The sequence below is a fragment of the Sus scrofa genome, chromosome 3, assembly GCF_000003025.6.
Source record: "Sus scrofa isolate TJ Tabasco breed Duroc chromosome 3, Sscrofa11.1, whole genome shotgun sequence".
In the NCBI taxonomy this organism is placed as follows: Eukaryota; Metazoa; Chordata; class Mammalia; order Artiodactyla; family Suidae; genus Sus; species Sus scrofa.
Window position 1 is genome coordinate 28,217,666 of NC_010445.4, and position 18,962 is coordinate 28,236,627.

The 18,962-nt window shown below is 47.8% G+C and overlaps 1 protein-coding gene across 1 annotated transcript in view; it reads right to left on the minus strand.

The window, feature by feature from the left end:
- The window catches only part of LOC100626015 (nodal modulator 1), a 61,035-nt gene that overhangs the window by 20,639 nt on the left and 21,434 nt on the right, over positions 1-18,962 (minus strand). Inside the window, exons 12-20 of the mRNA XM_021086558.1 lie at positions 13,649-13,823; positions 11,768-11,909; positions 10,167-10,298; positions 8,831-8,967; positions 6,626-6,713; positions 2,463-2,526; positions 1,717-1,812; positions 283-501; positions 103-185 (exon numbers count right to left, since the gene is read on the minus strand). Coding sequence (XP_020942217.1) covers positions 103-185; positions 283-501; positions 1,717-1,812; positions 2,463-2,526; positions 6,626-6,713; positions 8,831-8,967; positions 10,167-10,298; positions 11,768-11,909; positions 13,649-13,823 — 1,136 coding nt within the window. The remainder of the gene's footprint in view (positions 1-102; positions 186-282; positions 502-1,716; positions 1,813-2,462; positions 2,527-6,625; positions 6,714-8,830; positions 8,968-10,166; positions 10,299-11,767; positions 11,910-13,648; positions 13,824-18,962) is intronic.

Below are 18,962 nucleotides of genomic sequence, written 5' to 3' on the forward strand. Positions count from 1 at the left end.
GGCCTTACAAAGATGGTTCCACCACAAGAACAGCACAGAATAGAATGCAGAGAAAGGAACTGGTGCAAAAGCGTGTCACCGGCTCGCTGAACTGGCCTTTACCTCCACTGACGGTAGCTTCCATGGAAGGTGGATAAAACAGCAGCTCTTTAGAGGAGGGTGTGACAGTGATTTTCTCTCCAGACCTAAAATAATCAAGATACATCAGTGTGGCTGGTCTGGGCCCCCATAAGGACGAACATTAAAACAGAGGACATTGCAAAAAAGCTCGGGGGCGCGTACCGTGCCCAGTAGGAGAAGTCGTAGGAGAAGGGACCCTGTAATTCATCCACCATCTCCTGCACGGGGGGCTTGGTGCCTCCCTCGCCTCCTTCCTCTCCGCCGTTCTTCTCCCTCTCCTGCCTGCGGCTCTCGATCTCCGCCAGCTGCTGCTCCCTCCGCAGCTCCTGCACGGACTTCAGAGGGCCCAGGACCAGGGCGGGTTCACTGTCGATGGAAGATCTGGAAGAGAAGAAGAAGCAGCCCCAAAGATGAGGTCACTCAGCCTGTGGTCCCTGGGAACCGGACATTGCTGCAAGCAGAGATCCATCAGGAAAAAGCCAAGCACCTCATGATGCCCTCGCTGCAGAGTCTTCTCCAGTTTTGAATAAACTAAGTGTTTAAAAAAAAAAAAAAAACACCCTGGGATAAATACCCCTGACTTCCTGACTTGAAGGAAACGTGTCAGATTTCCCGTAGGACATGGAGTCTTTGCACACCTCCGTCTTTGGACTTTCAGCCTTTACTGAGGTCGTGCTCCGAGAGAGAGCCAGGCGCTGAGGACACTCCAAGCAGAACAGACAACATTCCCCAACCGGGTGGCGTCCACATTCTCGTGGGAAGAAAAGGATGTCAGATGACAAGTACGCCAGGCTGTTGAGGCTTCCAGAAGAAGGACTTGTGGCTTGTTTGCTCCCCCTGAGGCTGTGACTCCCAGGAGGGCAGGCGCTGTCACCTACACCAGTGCCTCAACACTGAGGATGCTCCGTGAATATTCTCTTCACGGACCCAAGGGGGGAACGGGAGGCAGACAGAAAGATGGAGACGCAGCCGTTAAGGCCACTGCAAATAAGGTAAGAGGGGAGAAAGACTTCCATCCTACTTGACAAAGACGGTCACGGAGAGTCAAAACGCCTTCATTTCCCGAGAAAAATAGCGTGTCAGATGCACCCACCACAGGGCAGGAACCCCCGTCAGATAGGACATTCAGACGAACCGGGCCCTCGGGGAAGGACCGCCTTTCACACACTTTCTCTCGTGACCCTTCTCACCAAAGGCACCTGCTCTATTTCCCAAGCTGTCGAGAAAGGGTCTGAAAGAAAACTGGCAGGTTTTTTTGGAATTTGCTAAAACATCTAAAATACCGTGAACAAACGAAAGGTTTTTTTCTTCCTCAGCGAAGACAGGAAGTGTAAAGACTTCAGAGTGAAATTTAAGACACTGAAACGAACTGTCAGAAGGCTCTTCCTCATCCACAGTTAATTCCTGACTCATAAAAGGAGGGGACCAAGGCTGTTGTGAATTTACGGCTGTGCATTTAAGGATGAGAGCGGGAGCGCCGTTTGCAGACACCTGGAGCTAACAAACCAAACGTCGTTTTCAGAGCATCTGTGAGAGAAGTCCCCGGGCCTGGCGCACCACCTCCCACACTCGGCCACCAAGGAACGCCAGGCTTACTTGATGGTCACTGTGACATCCATCATTTTGTCAGTGGTGATGGTTCCAAGGACATGGTGGCGAATGGCTGTCAGCGTCAAGATACTGGGTGAAGACCTATAAATCAGAGGAGTGGAAAGGAAACGCCACACTGTCACCTCGTGGTTCTCAAAGGATCACAAACAGCCCCGTTACAGGTGACCTTCCTGACCCTGAAATACACTACACGAAACTGCTCTCAGCTTGGCACGAAATAAGGCTCAGAATACATCCAAGTGTCTTAAAAGAGTCAACTGATTCTCCACTCCAAAAGTTACACCTCCAATTCCCAATAAAACCCAGAGCTATTTACAAAACTAGAAAAAAGGTAGATCCGAACTCAAGAAATTCCCATCAGTGAGGGCTGAAAGACTCGACAAACATTATATTTAAGCCACTTCAAAACCACGGCCTCCCAGAGTTCCCGCTGTGGCTCAGTGGGTTAAGAACCCAACATGGTAGCTGTGAGGATCCAGGCTCCCTGGCCTCATTCAGTGTGACCGCGAGCTATGGTGTAGGTCGCAGCTGCAGCTCAGATCTGGTGTTGCTGTGGCTGTGGCGTAGGCTGGCAGCTGCAGCTCTGATTCGGCCCCTAGCCTGGGAACTTCCATATGCCATAGGAGCAGCCCTACAAAGCAAAATATCTGTATTTTGACTGAAGGAGAGATTTGCACTCACTCTCCTTCACAGAAGACACACAGAGACAGAGCAGTCAGCACCCGGCTTACGTGTCATAGGTGTAGAACGCTTGCTCGAACCGGTGGCAGGAGCGAGGGGTCACCTTGTACACACCTGCAGCCAGGAAACCAAAAGTAATTTTCAGAGAAGGGCATCTATTATGCTGAACTATTCTGACATCTGAAATCCCAAGGTGGTGTCTCTCAGGTGGAGACTCACAACACACATCAGAGAGGAACAATGTGGGATCAGAAACACCTTCTCCGCTGCCCATGGTGGCTTCTTGCCGATGACCCGATCCACTGAAAGGCCCACTCACAAAGTCAAGATTTTCACTTTCCATAATGTAACAACGCACAGTTGCTTAATATGCACAGACCACGCTAACAGACACACAGGGCGAGAAGGAACAGGAAGTCCGTTTCTCCCGCAACTCAGACTGAGAATGTTCTGCTTAACAGATTCTGTGAAAGATCCCAAAAACGGCCACAGCCCGGGCTCCTGCCTATAAATATGCCCAGAAGGGGGGATGGGGCAGGGGAAGGCCCCCAAAATTGTGAAATAGCTGCAGAAAACCCTTTTACCTGTGAGCTGATACAGAGCAACATTCAGCTATCATCTGCCAGAAGAATATGGTTTCAGGAAGAAGTAAAGTGTAACAGTGGATTCTCCCAAATGATCTTTTTTTTTTTTTTTAAGGGCCATACCCACAGCATATGGAAGTTCCCAGGCGAGGGGATGAATAGGAGCTACAGCTGCTGGTCTACACCACAGCCACAGGAATGAAGAAACCAAGCTGTGTCTGCAACCTACACTCCAGCTCACGGCAACACCAGATCCTTAACCCCATGAGCAGGGCCAGGGACTGAACCTACATCCTCATGAATACTAGTCAGATTCTTAACCAGCTGAGCTACAACAGGAACTCCTCCCAAATGATCTTTAACCAACATTTTGGCCACATGAAACCAAAGCATAAAATTAGTTCCAATCCCCTCTGCTCGTTTCTGTCACACTAAGCAAACTCCACTGTAGTTACTAGGTTTAAATAATTAGGTTTCTCCATTCGTTTGTTCTTTCATTTGACAAACACTGACCAAGCTCCAGCACCCCCTCGAGCCAGGTGCTATGCCAGGTGCAGGGACACAAACACAGTCCCTGCCTTCGTGGGGTTTACCATCTACAGAGAGAGAGAGAGAAGCATTCGACAGCCACATGCACACTAAGTGTGATGGGTGCAGTCAGGGGAAGAACGGGGCAGTGGAGGCATGAGCACAGCGGGCAGATCTAAACAACCATGGATGGCCAGCCTCCCTGGGAAAGTAATATCAGCCTCAGAACCAAGAAGCAGCAGGTAGGCGGGCAGAGCTGGGCAGGTGTGGAATGGAGGCGCAGAGAGAGCGCCAAGGCAGCCACCCTTCCTGCCTTGATATCAGCTCCTGCTTACGTTTAGGGTGAAAGTGTGTCCAGGCTCAGGCAATAAATCCAACCGACCCAGGCTCCCTTGCAGCTAGAAGTGATCACATGCCACGGCTCTGGCTTAGAAGACTTAAAGGAAGTTTCCTGGAGGATGAGGCATGGAAAAAGTTGACCCGTCCCCTCGCCTCATCTTCCTGCCTTAAACACAGTAAGTTTCCTGGGGCGAGAGAAGGCACCTTGAAAACACAAGGTGAAAAATACAAGGGAAGGAGTTCACCCTATGGCACAGTAGGTTAAGGATCCAGTGTTGCCACAGTTGCAGTGTAGGTTGCAGCTGTGGCTCGGATCAATCCCTGGCCAAGGAACTGCCATACGCCACAGCTGCAGCCATTAAAAAAAAAAAAAAAACAGGGAAAAGGGCTAAAAGAATCACAGAGACACCAACCCTAACACCTACCAGCTGCTAAACCCACACCTGAAGCCACATGCTGTGAAACTTCGTAACTGACCCAAATTAACCTCCACTTGTTGATGGCACTTTTGGACAGACTTTGCTACCTGCAGCCAAGGGCATCCATATTAAAACACGGGACAGAGGGGCTAGAGCAGAGAGCGACGAGTAGAGGAAGATTATACAGGAGCTCAAGATCTGACTAAGGGTTTTATACAGTGGTCCCCCCACCTGTGGGGTATATGTTCTAAGACGCCCAGTGGGTGCCTGAAATTGAAGACAGTACCGAACAGCCGACATTTTCACCTACACTGAGGGGTAGGTAAGGTATGCGGCGTGGATATGCCGGACGAAGAGCCGACTCACATCCCGGGGGGGCAAGAGCAGAATGGTGAGAAATGTCATCGCACTACTCAGAACGCCACGCAATTTCAAAGTTAGGAACTGCTTCTTTCTGGAATTTCCCATTTAATATTTTTGGACTGCAGCTCACCACATGTACCTGAAACTACGGAGAGTGAAACCGTGGGCAAGTGGGGATAACAGTATTTTATGTTGGGAACCAAGAGAAGTCACTGAATTATTCATTAGAAAAATGCAAAATAAAACCACAGTGAGATACTACTTTACACCTACCAGGATGGCTAAAACTAAAAAGGACAGGCAGTATAGCAAATACTGGTAAAGGTGTGGAAAAACAAGAACCCTTGGGCATTGCTGGTGGGAATATCAAATGGCAAATACAGCCTCTCTGGAAAACAATTTGGCAGTTTCTTAAAAAAATTAAACATGAATTAATGCCATCTGCAGCAACATGGATGGAACTAGAGATTCTCATACTGAGTGAAGTAAGAAAAAGACAAATACCATATGATATCACTTATATCTGGAATCTAAGATACGGCACAAATGAACCTTTCCACAGAAAAGAAAATCATGACTTGGAGAATAGACTTGTGGCTGCCTAGGGGGAAGGGGAGGGAGTGGGGTAGACTGGAAGCTTGGGGTTAATAGATGCAAACTATTGCCTTTGGAGGGGAGAAGCAATGAGATCCTGCTGTGTAGCACTGGGAACTATGTCTAGTCACTTACGATGGAGCATGAATGACAATGTGAGAAAGAAGAATGTATACATGTATATTTCATCATGCTGTACAGTAGAAAAAAAATGTATTGGGGAAATAACAATAAAGAAATTTTTTAAATTAAACATGAATTTATTATATGCTTCCATCCTAGGTATCTACCCAATAGGTGTCCACACAGACTTGTACACAAATGTTCCAAGCAACATTATTCATAACAGCCCCAAACTGGAAACAATTCAAATACCCACCAATGGATGAATGGATACACAAACTGTGATATATCCATGAAATGGAATACTATTTACCAATAAAAAAGAACAAACTGCAAACATCTGCTACAAGCTGGATGAATTTCAGAAACATTATGCTAAGTGAAAGGAGCCTTAAAAATACCAGTGTTGTATGATTTCATTATGTGAAATGTCTAAAAAACGGCCAATCCATAGAGACAGAAAATAGGTTAGTGGCTGCCTGGAGCTGGGAATGGAAATGAAAACTGTAACCATGCAGGAAGGGTATGACTGGGGTGGTGAAAATGTTCTAAACTGGATTATAATGATGGTTGTACAACTAGGTATACTTACTAAAAATTGCATTGTACCTTGTAAATGGGTTAATTTTATGGTCTGCAAATTGCATCTCAATAAAGTTAAGAGAGAGAAACGTGGAAGGATGTTAGTGAGGTGGGCGATGATCCAGTCTTGATCTTAGAAAGACCACTCATCACAGAGGTCATGGGCTGATGCTGTCATAGTTTTAGAAGTGAAAGGGGGCAACTCAAACCCTAGAGACTGAGAACAGGTGCCAACCCCCAACTCTAATTCTCTGGGTAAAAATGCTCCCCCCAGAGGAGAGAGAAGGAAAAACAAGAATACTCAAATCGGAGTGGTGCAGCAAAAACAAATCCAACTAGGATCCATAAGGATGTGGGTTTGATCTCTGGCCTCACTCGGTGGGTTGGGGATCCAACACTGCCATGAGCTGAAATGTACACAGGTCACAGACATGGCTTAGATCCTGTGTTGCTGTGGCTGTGCTGTAGGCCGGCGGCTGTAGCTCCCCTAGCCTGGGAACTTCCACATGCTGTGGGTGAGGCCCTGAAAAGACCAAAAAAAAAAAAGGGTTATTCGAACCACAACCAAAATTGATAGCTTGATGCGAATTGAATGGTGGTGGGAAGAAAACATCTTTAAAACCACCTTCTGGTGCCTTTCCATTTCTCTAACTCATAGCACATCAATCCTCCCAGACTCACCGGGCTTGGACAGGCAGAATCGGTTGACTCCTTTGGAGAGGTTATAAATCCCCACGTTCTCAGGTCCATTTCCATCTTGATAGAATTCCTAAGGGACCAAAGCCAATACAATGACTTACTAGGGGAGATGGAGACACCAGATGATTAATATTATTTCTCTTTCTGAACCAGTCATCTGTTTTGCCCATTAATCATTTCAGCACTTGGGTACCACAGGAAAATTAAAAACCTTCCAAAACTTCCAGCAAAAATGTGCTCCCTTTCATTCAATCAACAGATATTTGTTGAGCACCTGCTATGCGGCAGACCCAGGGCTGGGCCGTGGTTGCCGACATGGCTCTCGTTTTCAGGGAGGCTTATATTCGAATATGGGAAGAGAAAAAATCCAAGTCTTCAACAAAAAGGTCAAGAGATGTCAGCTAGGAAGTAACAGCCGAGAGGAAACAAACAGGCTGGGAAAAGCACAACCACCACGGAGGCTTCTGCAGCTGGGCCTCGGTGCAGGCCTCTCCTGAGCACATCACACTGGGGCTACGGGTTCAATGATGAGAAAAGGCAACTACGCTCAGGTGTGGAGAAGACGCTGCATGCCCGGCAGAGAGAACACGCGCTAGGGCCCAGGACAGGGAGCGGGCTTGGAGTGGAACTGGAGGCAGCCAGTGTGCCCAGGCCGTGGGCAAGGGGGAGAGTGGCAGGAGGTAAGGTGGGAGTTGGGGAAGGGACTTCGGGCCATCGTTAAGGAATATGGAGCTGAGTCTCAGGGAGATGGAAATCCACTGGAGGTAGGACTGGTTTCCTAAATGTCTATGGCTTATTCTCTCCCATCTCCTGTTACAAAGCTGATTGCTGAACATTGGAGTTAGGCAGTTAGAGCATCAACTGGCATCAGGAACACCCGTTTCACTGTCTCTAGTGTCTAACATAAGTGGTCACTTCATTGCCATTTGCCTGTTTCTCTGGTTTTTTGGAGGGGCAAGGGTTTTTTTGGGGGGGTGTCTTTTTAAGGGCCACACCTGCAGCATATGGAAGTTCCCAGGCCAGGGGTCCAATCTAAATTATAGCTGCCAGTCTATACCACAGCCACAGCAACTCAGGATCCGAGCCAAGTCTGTGACCTACACCACAGCTCATGGCAACACCAGATCCCTAACCCACTGAGCAAGGCCAGGGATGGAACCCAAATCCTTATGGATACTAGTCAGGTTCATTACTGCTAAGCCACAACGGGAACGCCCCATTTTTTTAATTGTTGTTTTTTATTTTCCTACTGTGCTTGCTTTTTTTTTTTTTTTTTTTTTTTGTCTTTTAGCCTTTTTCTAGGGCCGCTTCCCACGGCATATGGAGGATCCCAGGCTAGGGGTCTAATCAGAGCTACAGCTGCGAGCCTACACCAAAGCCACAGCAACACCAGATCCGAGCCGAGTCTGTGACCTACACCACAGCTCATGGCAACGCTGAATCACTAATCCATTGAGCAAGGCCAGGGATCAAACCCACAACCTCATAGTTCCTAGTCAGATTCATTAACCACTGCGCCACGACAGGAACTCCCTACTGTGGTTTTAATTATGAAAGATGTAAAATGATGTGTTATGAAACTTGGAAGCTACTTTATACAAATTTCAATCTTTAAATGTTGTCAATGGGACCTGACATGAGGTCTGCCATTACTTGAAATCAAAAAATGTTACAGTGAATGGGCCTACACAGGTGTTCCCTTTCCTGAAACCTCTTGGGTAGCCTGCCAATCCAGCCTCAGAGATGATGAGAGAATAAGGTTCCATCTAACCGCTCTGCCCTCTGCTGCACCTGTTCATAAATAATAGCAGCATACTCCAGGAAAACTTCAAATATGTCAGCAGTTTACTTAAACCTCCCTATAACCCTGGGGAGTGAGTATAATGATCTCAATTTCAAAGGAAAAAACTGAGGCTCAGTAGTTCCTGTTGTGGCTCAGCAGTAACAAACCCAACTAGCATCCATAAGGATGTGGGTTCAATCCCTGGCCCCACTCGGTGGGTTAAGGATCCAACATTATTGCCATAAGCTGCAGTGTAGGTTGCAGATGCAGCTCAGATCCTGCATTGCTGCGGCTGTGGTGTAAGCCAGTGGCTACAGCTCTGATCAGACCCCTAGCCTGGGAACTTCCATATCCTTCGGGTGTGGCCCTAAAAAAAAAGAAAAAGAAAAAAGAGGTACACATACCAGAGTGATGGCATGGGACAGGGAGCATCTCAGCATGTAGCCTGTCTGCCTGAACTCAACGGCCGACACGTCCTCCTCCAGAACTTCCACCTCCAGACTCTTGTTCTTCCAGCACCAATCTTCATGCATGATGCTGGCTGGAAAGGACACGACACAGACACACTCGTGGGCTCAGGGCGCACCACCCCCCTCCGTGCCCCCCGGAAAACAGTGACAATGAGTTGCGTGTGTGAGCCCACATAGACATACACCCACAAATATGCGTGTGCTGGTATTTACACAGAGCTAGTAGCCATGCTGGAGACAAGTAACCGCTAAAGAGAAAGGGAAACCGATGGCCATTAAAATCACCAAGAAAGAAATTCAACTGGGCCTGAGACCAGGCTGCAAGTAAGATATTCAGAGTCGGCAAACCTTTTCTGTGAGGGGCAGGGAGTATTTATTCAACTTTGTAGGCCCCACGGTCTCAACTATTCAACTCGGCCTTTCAAAGAGCACACCAGCTGCCACTGAGGCTGTGGAAACAAATAGGCGTGGCCCTGTTCCAAAAAACTTTATTTATAAAGACAGGCACACAGTTTGCCAACACCAGATGGAAGAGAAAATATAATTCCAGGATTCTCCTGCAGTGCAGCAGGTTAAGGATCCAGCGTTGTCACTGGAGTGGCTTGAGTCACTGCTGTGGTGTGGGTTTGATCCCTGTTCTGGGAACTTCCACACTCCATAGCTACAGCCAAAAGAAAAAAAAAAGAAAAAGAAAATATAATTCCCCAGAAAAATCAGCCTGAACTTTATTCATTATTCACTTACAGCAGCTCCCAGCTGAACACTGCCAGAGCAGACACACAGGCAACTGGCAGCTTCTCGAGAGAGAGAGAGAAAAGAGAACCAGTGTTTGCCTGCACCTGATTCCCAGGCACTGTGCGAGGAGCTTCACAAACCCAGCTTCATTCGTCCCACGTTCTGCAGGAAAGTTCTGTGACTCCTATTTCAGAAGCGGAAATGGGAGTCCGGGGGAGATCAAAGGAGCTGCCACGCTCGCGCAGCGGCTCAGGGGTGGAACACATTGGTGTAATTGTGTCACCCTCTTTCCCAACATTTAGAGATAAAATGGCAGGAGAAGAAGTGTGTGAATGGTCCTGATGAGGTGGCAGTTAGCTGATGGAGCTGCGGTTCCTGCACTGCAATGCTAAGGAATGCCCACTCAAGGTCAAGGGGCAAACAAGAGTTACCCAGGTGCAACAGTACAGCTGGGATGCCATGTGAAAGCCGGGTTTTAGAAAGTTTGGGAAGACAGGAAGCGTGAGGGCCATGAGAGGCGGCCTTCGGTTCTTACTTTTGTATTTTCCGGGCAGCACATTGTCAAACGTGAAAGTCATGGAGTTGAGCTTGCCGGAGAGCTGGAGGCTCCGCTTCTCGCCCTGGCGGCTCAGGGATTGCAGGGTCACCAGCAGGTCACCGCAGGTGTCTGCGGAAAGAAGATTCGGGGGGCCTTCACTTGACTGCCTTGAGAACCACAGTGCCCATTCGAACGCTCAACCTCTGTGTGCTGCCTGCCACTGCTTAGCTCCTACAGGGCAGTGCCAAGAGGGTTCCTTCAAAGCCTGTATGAGAGTTCCTGCTGTGGTGCAATGGGATTGGTAGCATCTCTGGAGCACTGGGACGCAGGTTCCATCCCCGGCCCGGCACAGTGGGTTAAGGATCCAGCAGCAGCTGTGGCACAGGTTGCAGCTGAGGCTTGGATCTGATTGCTGGCCCAGGAGCTCCATATGACACAGGCCAGCCAAAAAAGAAAAAAAAAAAAAAAAGTTATATTCATCTACTTGATTCTAAAGTCTCTTCCATGTGAGCCATCAGCCCTAAGCAACGAAGCTACCCAGCATTTACTGAATCAGGGGAAGCAATATTTATGAAGCACCAACAGGAGTCAGAGAAAAAGGTGGTAAAACTTAATTGAATGCCTACTTCATACCAGGTGCAGAACTGGGCTCTTCACCATCATCATCACAGCAAAGATTTGTATGGCTCCTGCTGTGTTCCAGGAACCTCTACAGGCTAAACATACACTAATTATTGGATCCTCACAACAACCTTTCGAGGCAGGTACTACTAACATCTCCATATTACAGATGAGGAACTCAAAGCACAGAGAGGTTAAGTAATTTACCCCCAGGTCACACAGCAGCGGTTCAAGCCCATGTAATCTGGTTGCGGAGTCTACGATCTTAAGTCCTGTGTTACACTAGCTCTTCAAGTGACCACATTTAAGCCTCATTAAAACCCTCTGAGGAGTTCCCATCGTGGCTCAGGGGTTAACAAATCGGACTAGGAACCATGAGGATGCGGGTTGGATCCCTGGCGTTACTCAGTGGGTTAAGGATCTGGCGTTGCCATGAGCTGTGGTGTAAGTCACAGACTCGGCTCAGATCCTGCGTTGCTGTGGCTGTGGTGTAGGCCAGCAACTATAGCTCCGATTAGACCCCTAGCCTGGAAACCTCCATATGCCACGGGGGCAGCCCTAGAAAAGGCAAAACAAAACAAAAAAAAAAACCCCTCTGAGAGCAGTAGTACTCCCATTTTACAGAAGAAAAACTGAGGCTGGGCAAGTAAATGCTTAGAGTCTCATACTAGCAAGTGGCAGAGCTGGATTGAAACGTGGGCCTGATGCTCATCTTCCTTTCAGAGTCGGGGAGGGGGACACCAACATGCTCTTTTGGAAGCCAAAGCAGAACTACTCCGAGGGAAGCAAGTGTTTCTGGTGACCGTGACACTATTGAGAAAGAACTGTTCACCACACCGGTTCTCAGACGCCGTTCCCTGGGAGCAGCTTCTGCTCTAACCTCCAACGCCACCAACAAGGAATAGCTCATCAAAATCCCACCTCTCCCTGCCTATTTCTTTGAGATTATTTGTTCTTGCTTTCAATTGACATCTTACCCAAACAAGAAACTTTCCCAGAAACCGATGCCAAGAACTGCACAAAGGCCACATCCATCACAGGCCTGTCAGTCACAGCCAGAAGCAGCGTCTGGGGCTTCAGTGTCAGCCCCGCTCTGGTCTCCACCTCAGGAACCATCACCTGCGAGACACACAAGGTCAGCCGCTGCATCAAGGCCTCGGCTCCCTGGCCTGCAGGGCACCTGGACATCCATCTGGGCCCATGGCTATATAGTTTTGAAGGACAAAGGTTCATTTCTAGGCCTAGTTTTATCATCACAATAAAGCAGCAAATAGCCTGTGTGAAGAAAACATATTTCTGGAGTTCCCATCGTGGCTCAGCAAAAACGAATCTGACTAGCATCCATGAGGACGCCAGTTCGATCCCTGGCCTCGCTCAGTGGGTTAAGGATCTGGCATTGCTGTTGCTATGGTGTAGGCTGGCAGCTATGGCTCCAATTTGACCCCTAGCCCAGGAACCTCCATATGCTGCAGGTAAAGCCTTAAAAAGACAAAAGAAAAAGAGAACTCGACTAGTATCCATGAGGATGTGGGTTCGATCTCTGGCCTCGCTCAGTGGGTTAAGGATCTGGCATTGCCACAAGCTGTGGCACAGGTCTCTGACATGGCTTGGATCTGGCATTGCTGCGGCTGTGGCATGAGCCTCAGCTGCAGCTCCTATTCAAACCCTAGCCTGGGAACATCCATATGCCACAGGCTCAGCCCTAAAGAAAAAAAAAAATTCGAATCAGACATAAAGCACTAGGCTTCAGCACTGCCAAGGTGTACGTGAAAACATACAGGGGCAGCCAGCGGCAGCCAGCGCCGGAAACCATACTCAATCCCAGAACCCGCTCCTGGCCTGACGTCACTGGCGACATGAGCTATGAACTTGGGATGCTACATGGATGACCAACAGGGGAACTGGGCCATTTCTTCTTTCCCCTCTCTGTGTGCCTTTCCCAGGCTCCTAAGAGGGACTGGGAGAGGAAGCAGTAGCCGCCTACCTCAGCCTGACTGCATTCTAGAACTGCCTTTCCTTGGGAAAGTCCTTGATCATGCTTCTGAAAGGGCCTCCAGAGGCTTGTCCATGTGGCCGACGTCACAGGACACGGACTGCTGGAAAAGGAGCTGTCAACCCGGCCAGCGTGCTATTCTCAGAAGCAGGGAGAAGGCTGTGTCCCCACCTCACCTCCCCAGAGCGAGAGCCCACTGGCCCTAGGGGAGAGTAAAGGCTTAGAAGGACCCTTCCTGGCCCCTCCCCTGCCCTCCTCTCCTCTTTCCCAGGGAGGAGGCGCAGCAGCTGATGGGTGAGAGCCTGAGACCCACTGAGACACAGTCTTGGTCTCAGCGCAGGAACCAGAGAGCTGGCCCCTGCTTCTGTCTTGTCTCTTGCCCGCAGGCCTTCACTCTGGTGGTGAGACCACAAGCCCGGGTCTCCCCAGCTTCTCTACCTGCCTGGATAGAGCAATCAGGGGGTACCTGCCCAGTGTCTCCAACTGAGGGCAAGGCAGGAAAAAGGGAGCTCTATTTTGGCTCGGTTGAAGTTACTGAGGGGCCATCACCAAAGAGATCACTCTGATCGCCTCTGGGGACACATGGCTTTCTGCAGCAGCCAGAAGCCAGAGGAGGTGGAGGCCTGACTGTCAGCCTGATACTGACCCCCAATAAACATCCGGACTGAAAAAGAGAAAGGCCTGTTGCATCGTTTTTTAAACAGGCTGCCTGTCTGCTCAACTAACTGTGACATATGAGAATGTAAAGAGTTCCAAATAAGAAGCTGGGGGTGGAAGTGCTCCTGCTCTAACTCCATTTTAAAATAACCCTTTTAAAATCATGGCTTTTTTTCAATTATCTTACAGAGAACAAAACTCTCCATACCTGGACTTTGTAGGTGCCTGGTTTTGCTTTAAAACAAAATGATCCCTGAGCATCCGTCTCCACGGTGACCAAAGACTTGTCCTTGTCTTGAGAGGACAGGACAACTTTGTATTTACTCATCTGCTTGACAGTGTCAGGGAAGCGGAGGATTGATATCTGGCCACAGACGCTGAACCTGCAACAAGAGGACCATTCATTCCAGCATGAGAACTCAATTACCACAGGAAAGGCGCTTAGCAACCAAAACTATGCCTCTCTCTTCCAGCCCTCATCCCTGAGACGAGTATCTTCATGAAGAGATAAGAACACAGCCCAAATGACTCCAGTTTTAAAAGCAACCTGCAGAAAGATGATTGGGCCTCCTTCTGCAGAAGGGAAAAGGCAGAGCAGGGGCCCGGGGCTGTCTGTGCTGGTGACATATGGCAACCCCCCCGCTGCCAAAGTGATTTCCAGACAAAATGTGGATGATAAAAAACGTTTCAGGTAATTGGATCGTCGACAGTGGAACAGCCTCCAACTGGAGCATATGGACTAGTCCTTAAAATTAAGCAAGACCTGTAGGCTGCCTGAGAAGCTGTGGTATTACCCAGGCGATAAAACAAGGCAGGGTTATCAAAGACGCCTTCCTCGCCTGTGATTATATATAATGCACGGATAAAAGCTATCTGAGAGATCTGAATAGGAAAAGTAATTAAGTTAAAAAAAATTGCACAGCTAAAATTCAACTCCTTAGGAGCCAGGAGCCAGAGAAGCAACTTATAATTGAAAAGCCCTATTAAGGTAATGACTCAGACAGGAGACTGCAAATGAGCAGTGAGTGAAGTGCTACAAGAAACACCTCCACAAGCACATGAAAGGTGCATCCACCTGCTAAGAGACCAACAAAGCCTGGCATCTGCGGAGCGGCCGTCTTCATTTTTAGTCAGTTGGTGTGTAAAAGTGTAATACTCTCCCACAGCTGGAGGCCACGCTTGTTTCTTCCACTACCTAAAGGTTATATTTTCTCATCTTAAAGAGAATTGCTTTCGATAAAAATCAGTTGTGACTTTTGACAGAATGAAAATAAAAAGTGTTGGATTCAAGGCTGGATAATTATGGGGTACACTACATGCTGGCAGACCGCTCCACTGCATATAACAAAACAAAACAAGGAGTTCCCGTTGCAGCACAGCGGAAACAAATCTGACTAGGAACCATGAGCTTTCGGGTTCCATCCCTGGCCTCACTCAGTGGGTTAAGGATCCGGCGTTGGCATGAGCTGTGGTGTAGGTTGCAGACACAGCTCGAATCTAGCATTGCTGTGGCTCTGGCAGAGGCCAGCAGCAACAGCTCCGATTGGACCCATAGCCTGAGAACCTCCATATGCCATGGGTGCAGCCCTAAAGAGACAAAAAAGACAAAAAAAAAAAAAAAAAAAAACAGCAAAAGGAATAACAAAGCAGCAGGATGCCATGTGTGTGAGGTCCAGGAACAATGGAGAGCACAGCCATCTCTCTAGAGGGAAGTGACCAGCCAGGCCACTGGAGCTCATGCTGGAGCGAGCAGCAAGACAGAGGGCAATGGAGTTCCCACTGTGGCTCAGAGGTAATGAACCTGCCTAGTATCCATAAGGATGCAGGTTTGATCTCTGGCCTTGCTCAGTGGGTCAAGGATCTGGCGTTGCCAGGAGCTGTGGTATAGGCTGCAGAAGTGGCTCGGATCTGGTGTTACTATGGCTGTGCCATAGGCCAGTGGCTGCAACTCCAATTCAACTCATAGCCTGGGAACTTCCATATGCTGTGGGTGAGGCCCTAAAAAGACAAAAAAAAAAAAAAAAAAAAAGAGGGCAAGACACCAGGGCCCATGGGCAAACGCACACTAGCCACCTGTTCTGAGAGGGACCCTGAGCTAAGAAGGGTTTTCACACTTTTAAAGGGTTAAAAGGACAGAATGGGAGAAAATAGCTTCAAACGATGCAACTGAGAAGGCTTAATCTCTAAAATATACAAACAATTTATATAACTCAACAGCAAAAAAACCAACAATCCAATTAAAAAATGGACAAAAGACCTGAATAGACATTTCTCCAAAGAACATATACAGATGGCCAAAAAGCACGTGAAAAAATGCTCAACATCACTTATTATTAGAGAAATGCAAATCAAAACTACTATGAGGTACCACCTCATACCAGTCAGAATGGCCATCACTAACAAGTCAAAAGATAACAAATGCTTGAGGGGTGCAGAGAAAAGGGAACCCTCCTGCACTGTTGGTGGGAATGTAAATTGGTACATCCTCTATGTAAAACAGTATGGAGGTACCTCAGAAACTAAATATAGAACTACCATGTGACCCAGCAATCCCACTCTTGGGCATTTATCCGGACAAAACTTTCCAGATCCATGTGGGTTCCAGTGAACCCTTATGTTCACTGCCACACTATGCACAGTAGCCAAGACGTGGTAACAACCTAAATGTCCATTGACAGATGAATGGATTAAGAAGATGTGGTACATATACACAATGGAATACTACTCAGCCCTAAAAAAGAACAAAATAATGCCATTTGCAGCAACATGGATGGAACGAGAGACTCTCATACTAAGTGAAGTAAGTCAGAAAGAGAAAGACAAACACCATTATGATATCACTTACACTTATACCTAGAATCTAATATATGGCACAAATGAACCTTTCCACAGAAAAGAAATTCATGGACTTAGAGAACAGACTTGTGGTTGCCAAGGGGAGGGGGAGGGAGTGGGATGGACTTGGAGTCTGGGGTTAATAGATGCAAACTATTGCATTTGGAATGGATAAGCAATGAGATCCTATATCTAGTCACTTATGATGGAGCATGATGGAGGATAATGTGAGAAAAAGAATGTATACATGTATGTGTGACTGGGTCACTTTGCTATACAGTAGAAAACTAACAGAACACTGTAAACGAACTATAATGGAAAAAATAAAAATCATTTAAAAAATAAATTTACCTAATAATAACCATGGTAAAAAAAAAAAAATAAAGGGTTAAAAGGGGAAAAAAATCAAAAGAAGACTATTTCATGACACAAAACGACAAACGACATGATAGGAGTTCCCTGGTGGCTCAGCAAGTTGGAGATCTGGTGGTGTTGAGGCTGTAGCTCTGGTTACTGCTGTGGCACAGGTTTGATCAGTAGCCCAGGAACTTCCACGTGTCCGAGGAACAGTCAAAAAAAAAGATATTCAAACGTCAGTGACCACACAGTCTTCCCGGAACACAGCCACACCCATTCATTTGTGAATTGTCGGTGGTGGGTTTCATCACAGAGCATCTGGGCCCAAGCCATCTAGAATATTTCTTCTTTGGTCTTTGACAAAAAAAGTGTGCTAGCCCCTGCTCTAGATTCAAAGGTATGCCTTTTGGTGCCCGTCTGCATACTTTCAGAGAAAATGGACAGAAAAGGACTATTGAGAGGATTTCTCTCAAGGACCTTTCTCATCATCATGATTTTTGTCCCTATCAGGGCGAATGTCCCTGACTCGTTCCAGTTGAACCTCTTTGCCTAAGTTTTACTTATTTATTTTTGTCTTTTTAGAGCCGCACCTGCGGCACATGGAAGCTCCCAGGCTAGGAGTTGAATCAGAGCTGCAGCAGTCGGCCTACACCACAGCCACAGCAACGCAGGATCCAAGCTGCATCTGCAACCTGCACCACAGCTCATGGCAACACCAGATCCTTAACTCACTGAGTGAGGCCAGGGATCGAACCTGCGTCATCATGCTACTAGTTGGGTCATTACCACTGAGCCATGACAGGAACTACTCTTTGCCTAAGTTTTCAATATGTGAACCAAACAACTGGTTTAGCTTATGTTATCAACTAAGAGAAGTGTTCAATCACCCTAATCCTCAACTGTGTAGTGTTTAATTTAGAAAAAGAACTAAAAAGCTGACAGGAGAGTGTGGTGTTATATGAAAAAAATGATTTGTGTCAGTAAATTCTTTCATCGGGATGTAGCACCTTTACCAAAAAAAAGTGGTAATTGTGGTGCATAGTGAGACAACTATAGTCTCACTGTCATTAGGACAGAAGTCAGAGTTTGTTTTTCAAATAAATGAAGAAATAATGTTTTCAAAAGGAAAAAAAAAGAAAAAGAAATGGCAATAAATTAAAAGGCACAGAGTTCCCTGGTGACCTAGGAGTTAAGGATCCAGTGTTGCCATTGCTGTGGCGTGAGTGCAATCCCTGGCTGAGGAACTTCTGCATGGCCAAAAAAAAAAAGAAAAAAAAGGCAAATGTGCTATGTAGGCCAAAAGGAAAATGATAAATGTTTCCAAAGATGTTCAACAAACATCGTTTCTCTTTCTTTGCCCATATATTCCACTTGAGAGAAGAAAATAAACATTAAGTTTCCCAATCTCCATGAACAGCACCTCTTCCACCTACCGGGATGCTCAAACGGAACGCCTGGCTCTGGTGCACTTGGCCTGTTGATTCTCGGCCGTATCACCCATCAAATCCATCCACGCCTCACCCCTCCCCCGCCAGCACCCTGGCCCCTGGCCCCACTAGTCACCATCTGCTCCAGACTTCCCTCCTACCCCCTCCATTCATAATCATTTCTACTCCCTCCGATCCATTCTCCACACAGCAACTGGGAGAAAAGAGGGGGAAAAAGTTCTAAAATGCCCTGATCCACATGGCTCCCTTGGTGAAAACTCTTCAGTGTTTTCCCGTTTGCACTTGGGGAAAAGCGCATCCCAAGCCGGCTACAAGGTCACATGGCTCTCCAGCCTCAGGGACGCCCCCCACCACCACACGAATGGTCCCCCTTGGAGCTCCCTCTTCTCTCCAGACCCTGGAACATGCTCCCTCTGTCTCGAAGTCAAGGTCTCAGCCCCAGAAAGGCCTTCTTCCGAGGCTTCCTGTCTACACAAAGTCCCCTCGGACCCCCACTCTTCCTGCATGTCACAATCCCACGTCTTCCATCTGTCTCCCAGAACTTGACAGCCCTGCCCGGGTAACCTTAGTCTGGTTCACTTTATACACCCAGCAATTATCACAGCGCCTCCCCCAGGGGAGCTGATCAGAACCGTCCAGAAGGAAGGAGAGAGAACCGAGTCCGGGAATCACTGCCCAAAGCTCCACCACGACAGACACGGAACCAGGCTCCGAAGCTGATCTGCCTCCTCATCTCCCTTCTGACACTGAACCCCTGGCCTGGACACCTCACCACCTGCCTATAGGAATCGGTCACTGTGGCCGCCTGGGTGACCAAGCCCATAAAGTCTGTTTTGAGGACTCAGCTGCTGGGCCGCCCTGACAGTCGGGGAGGTCAGACCT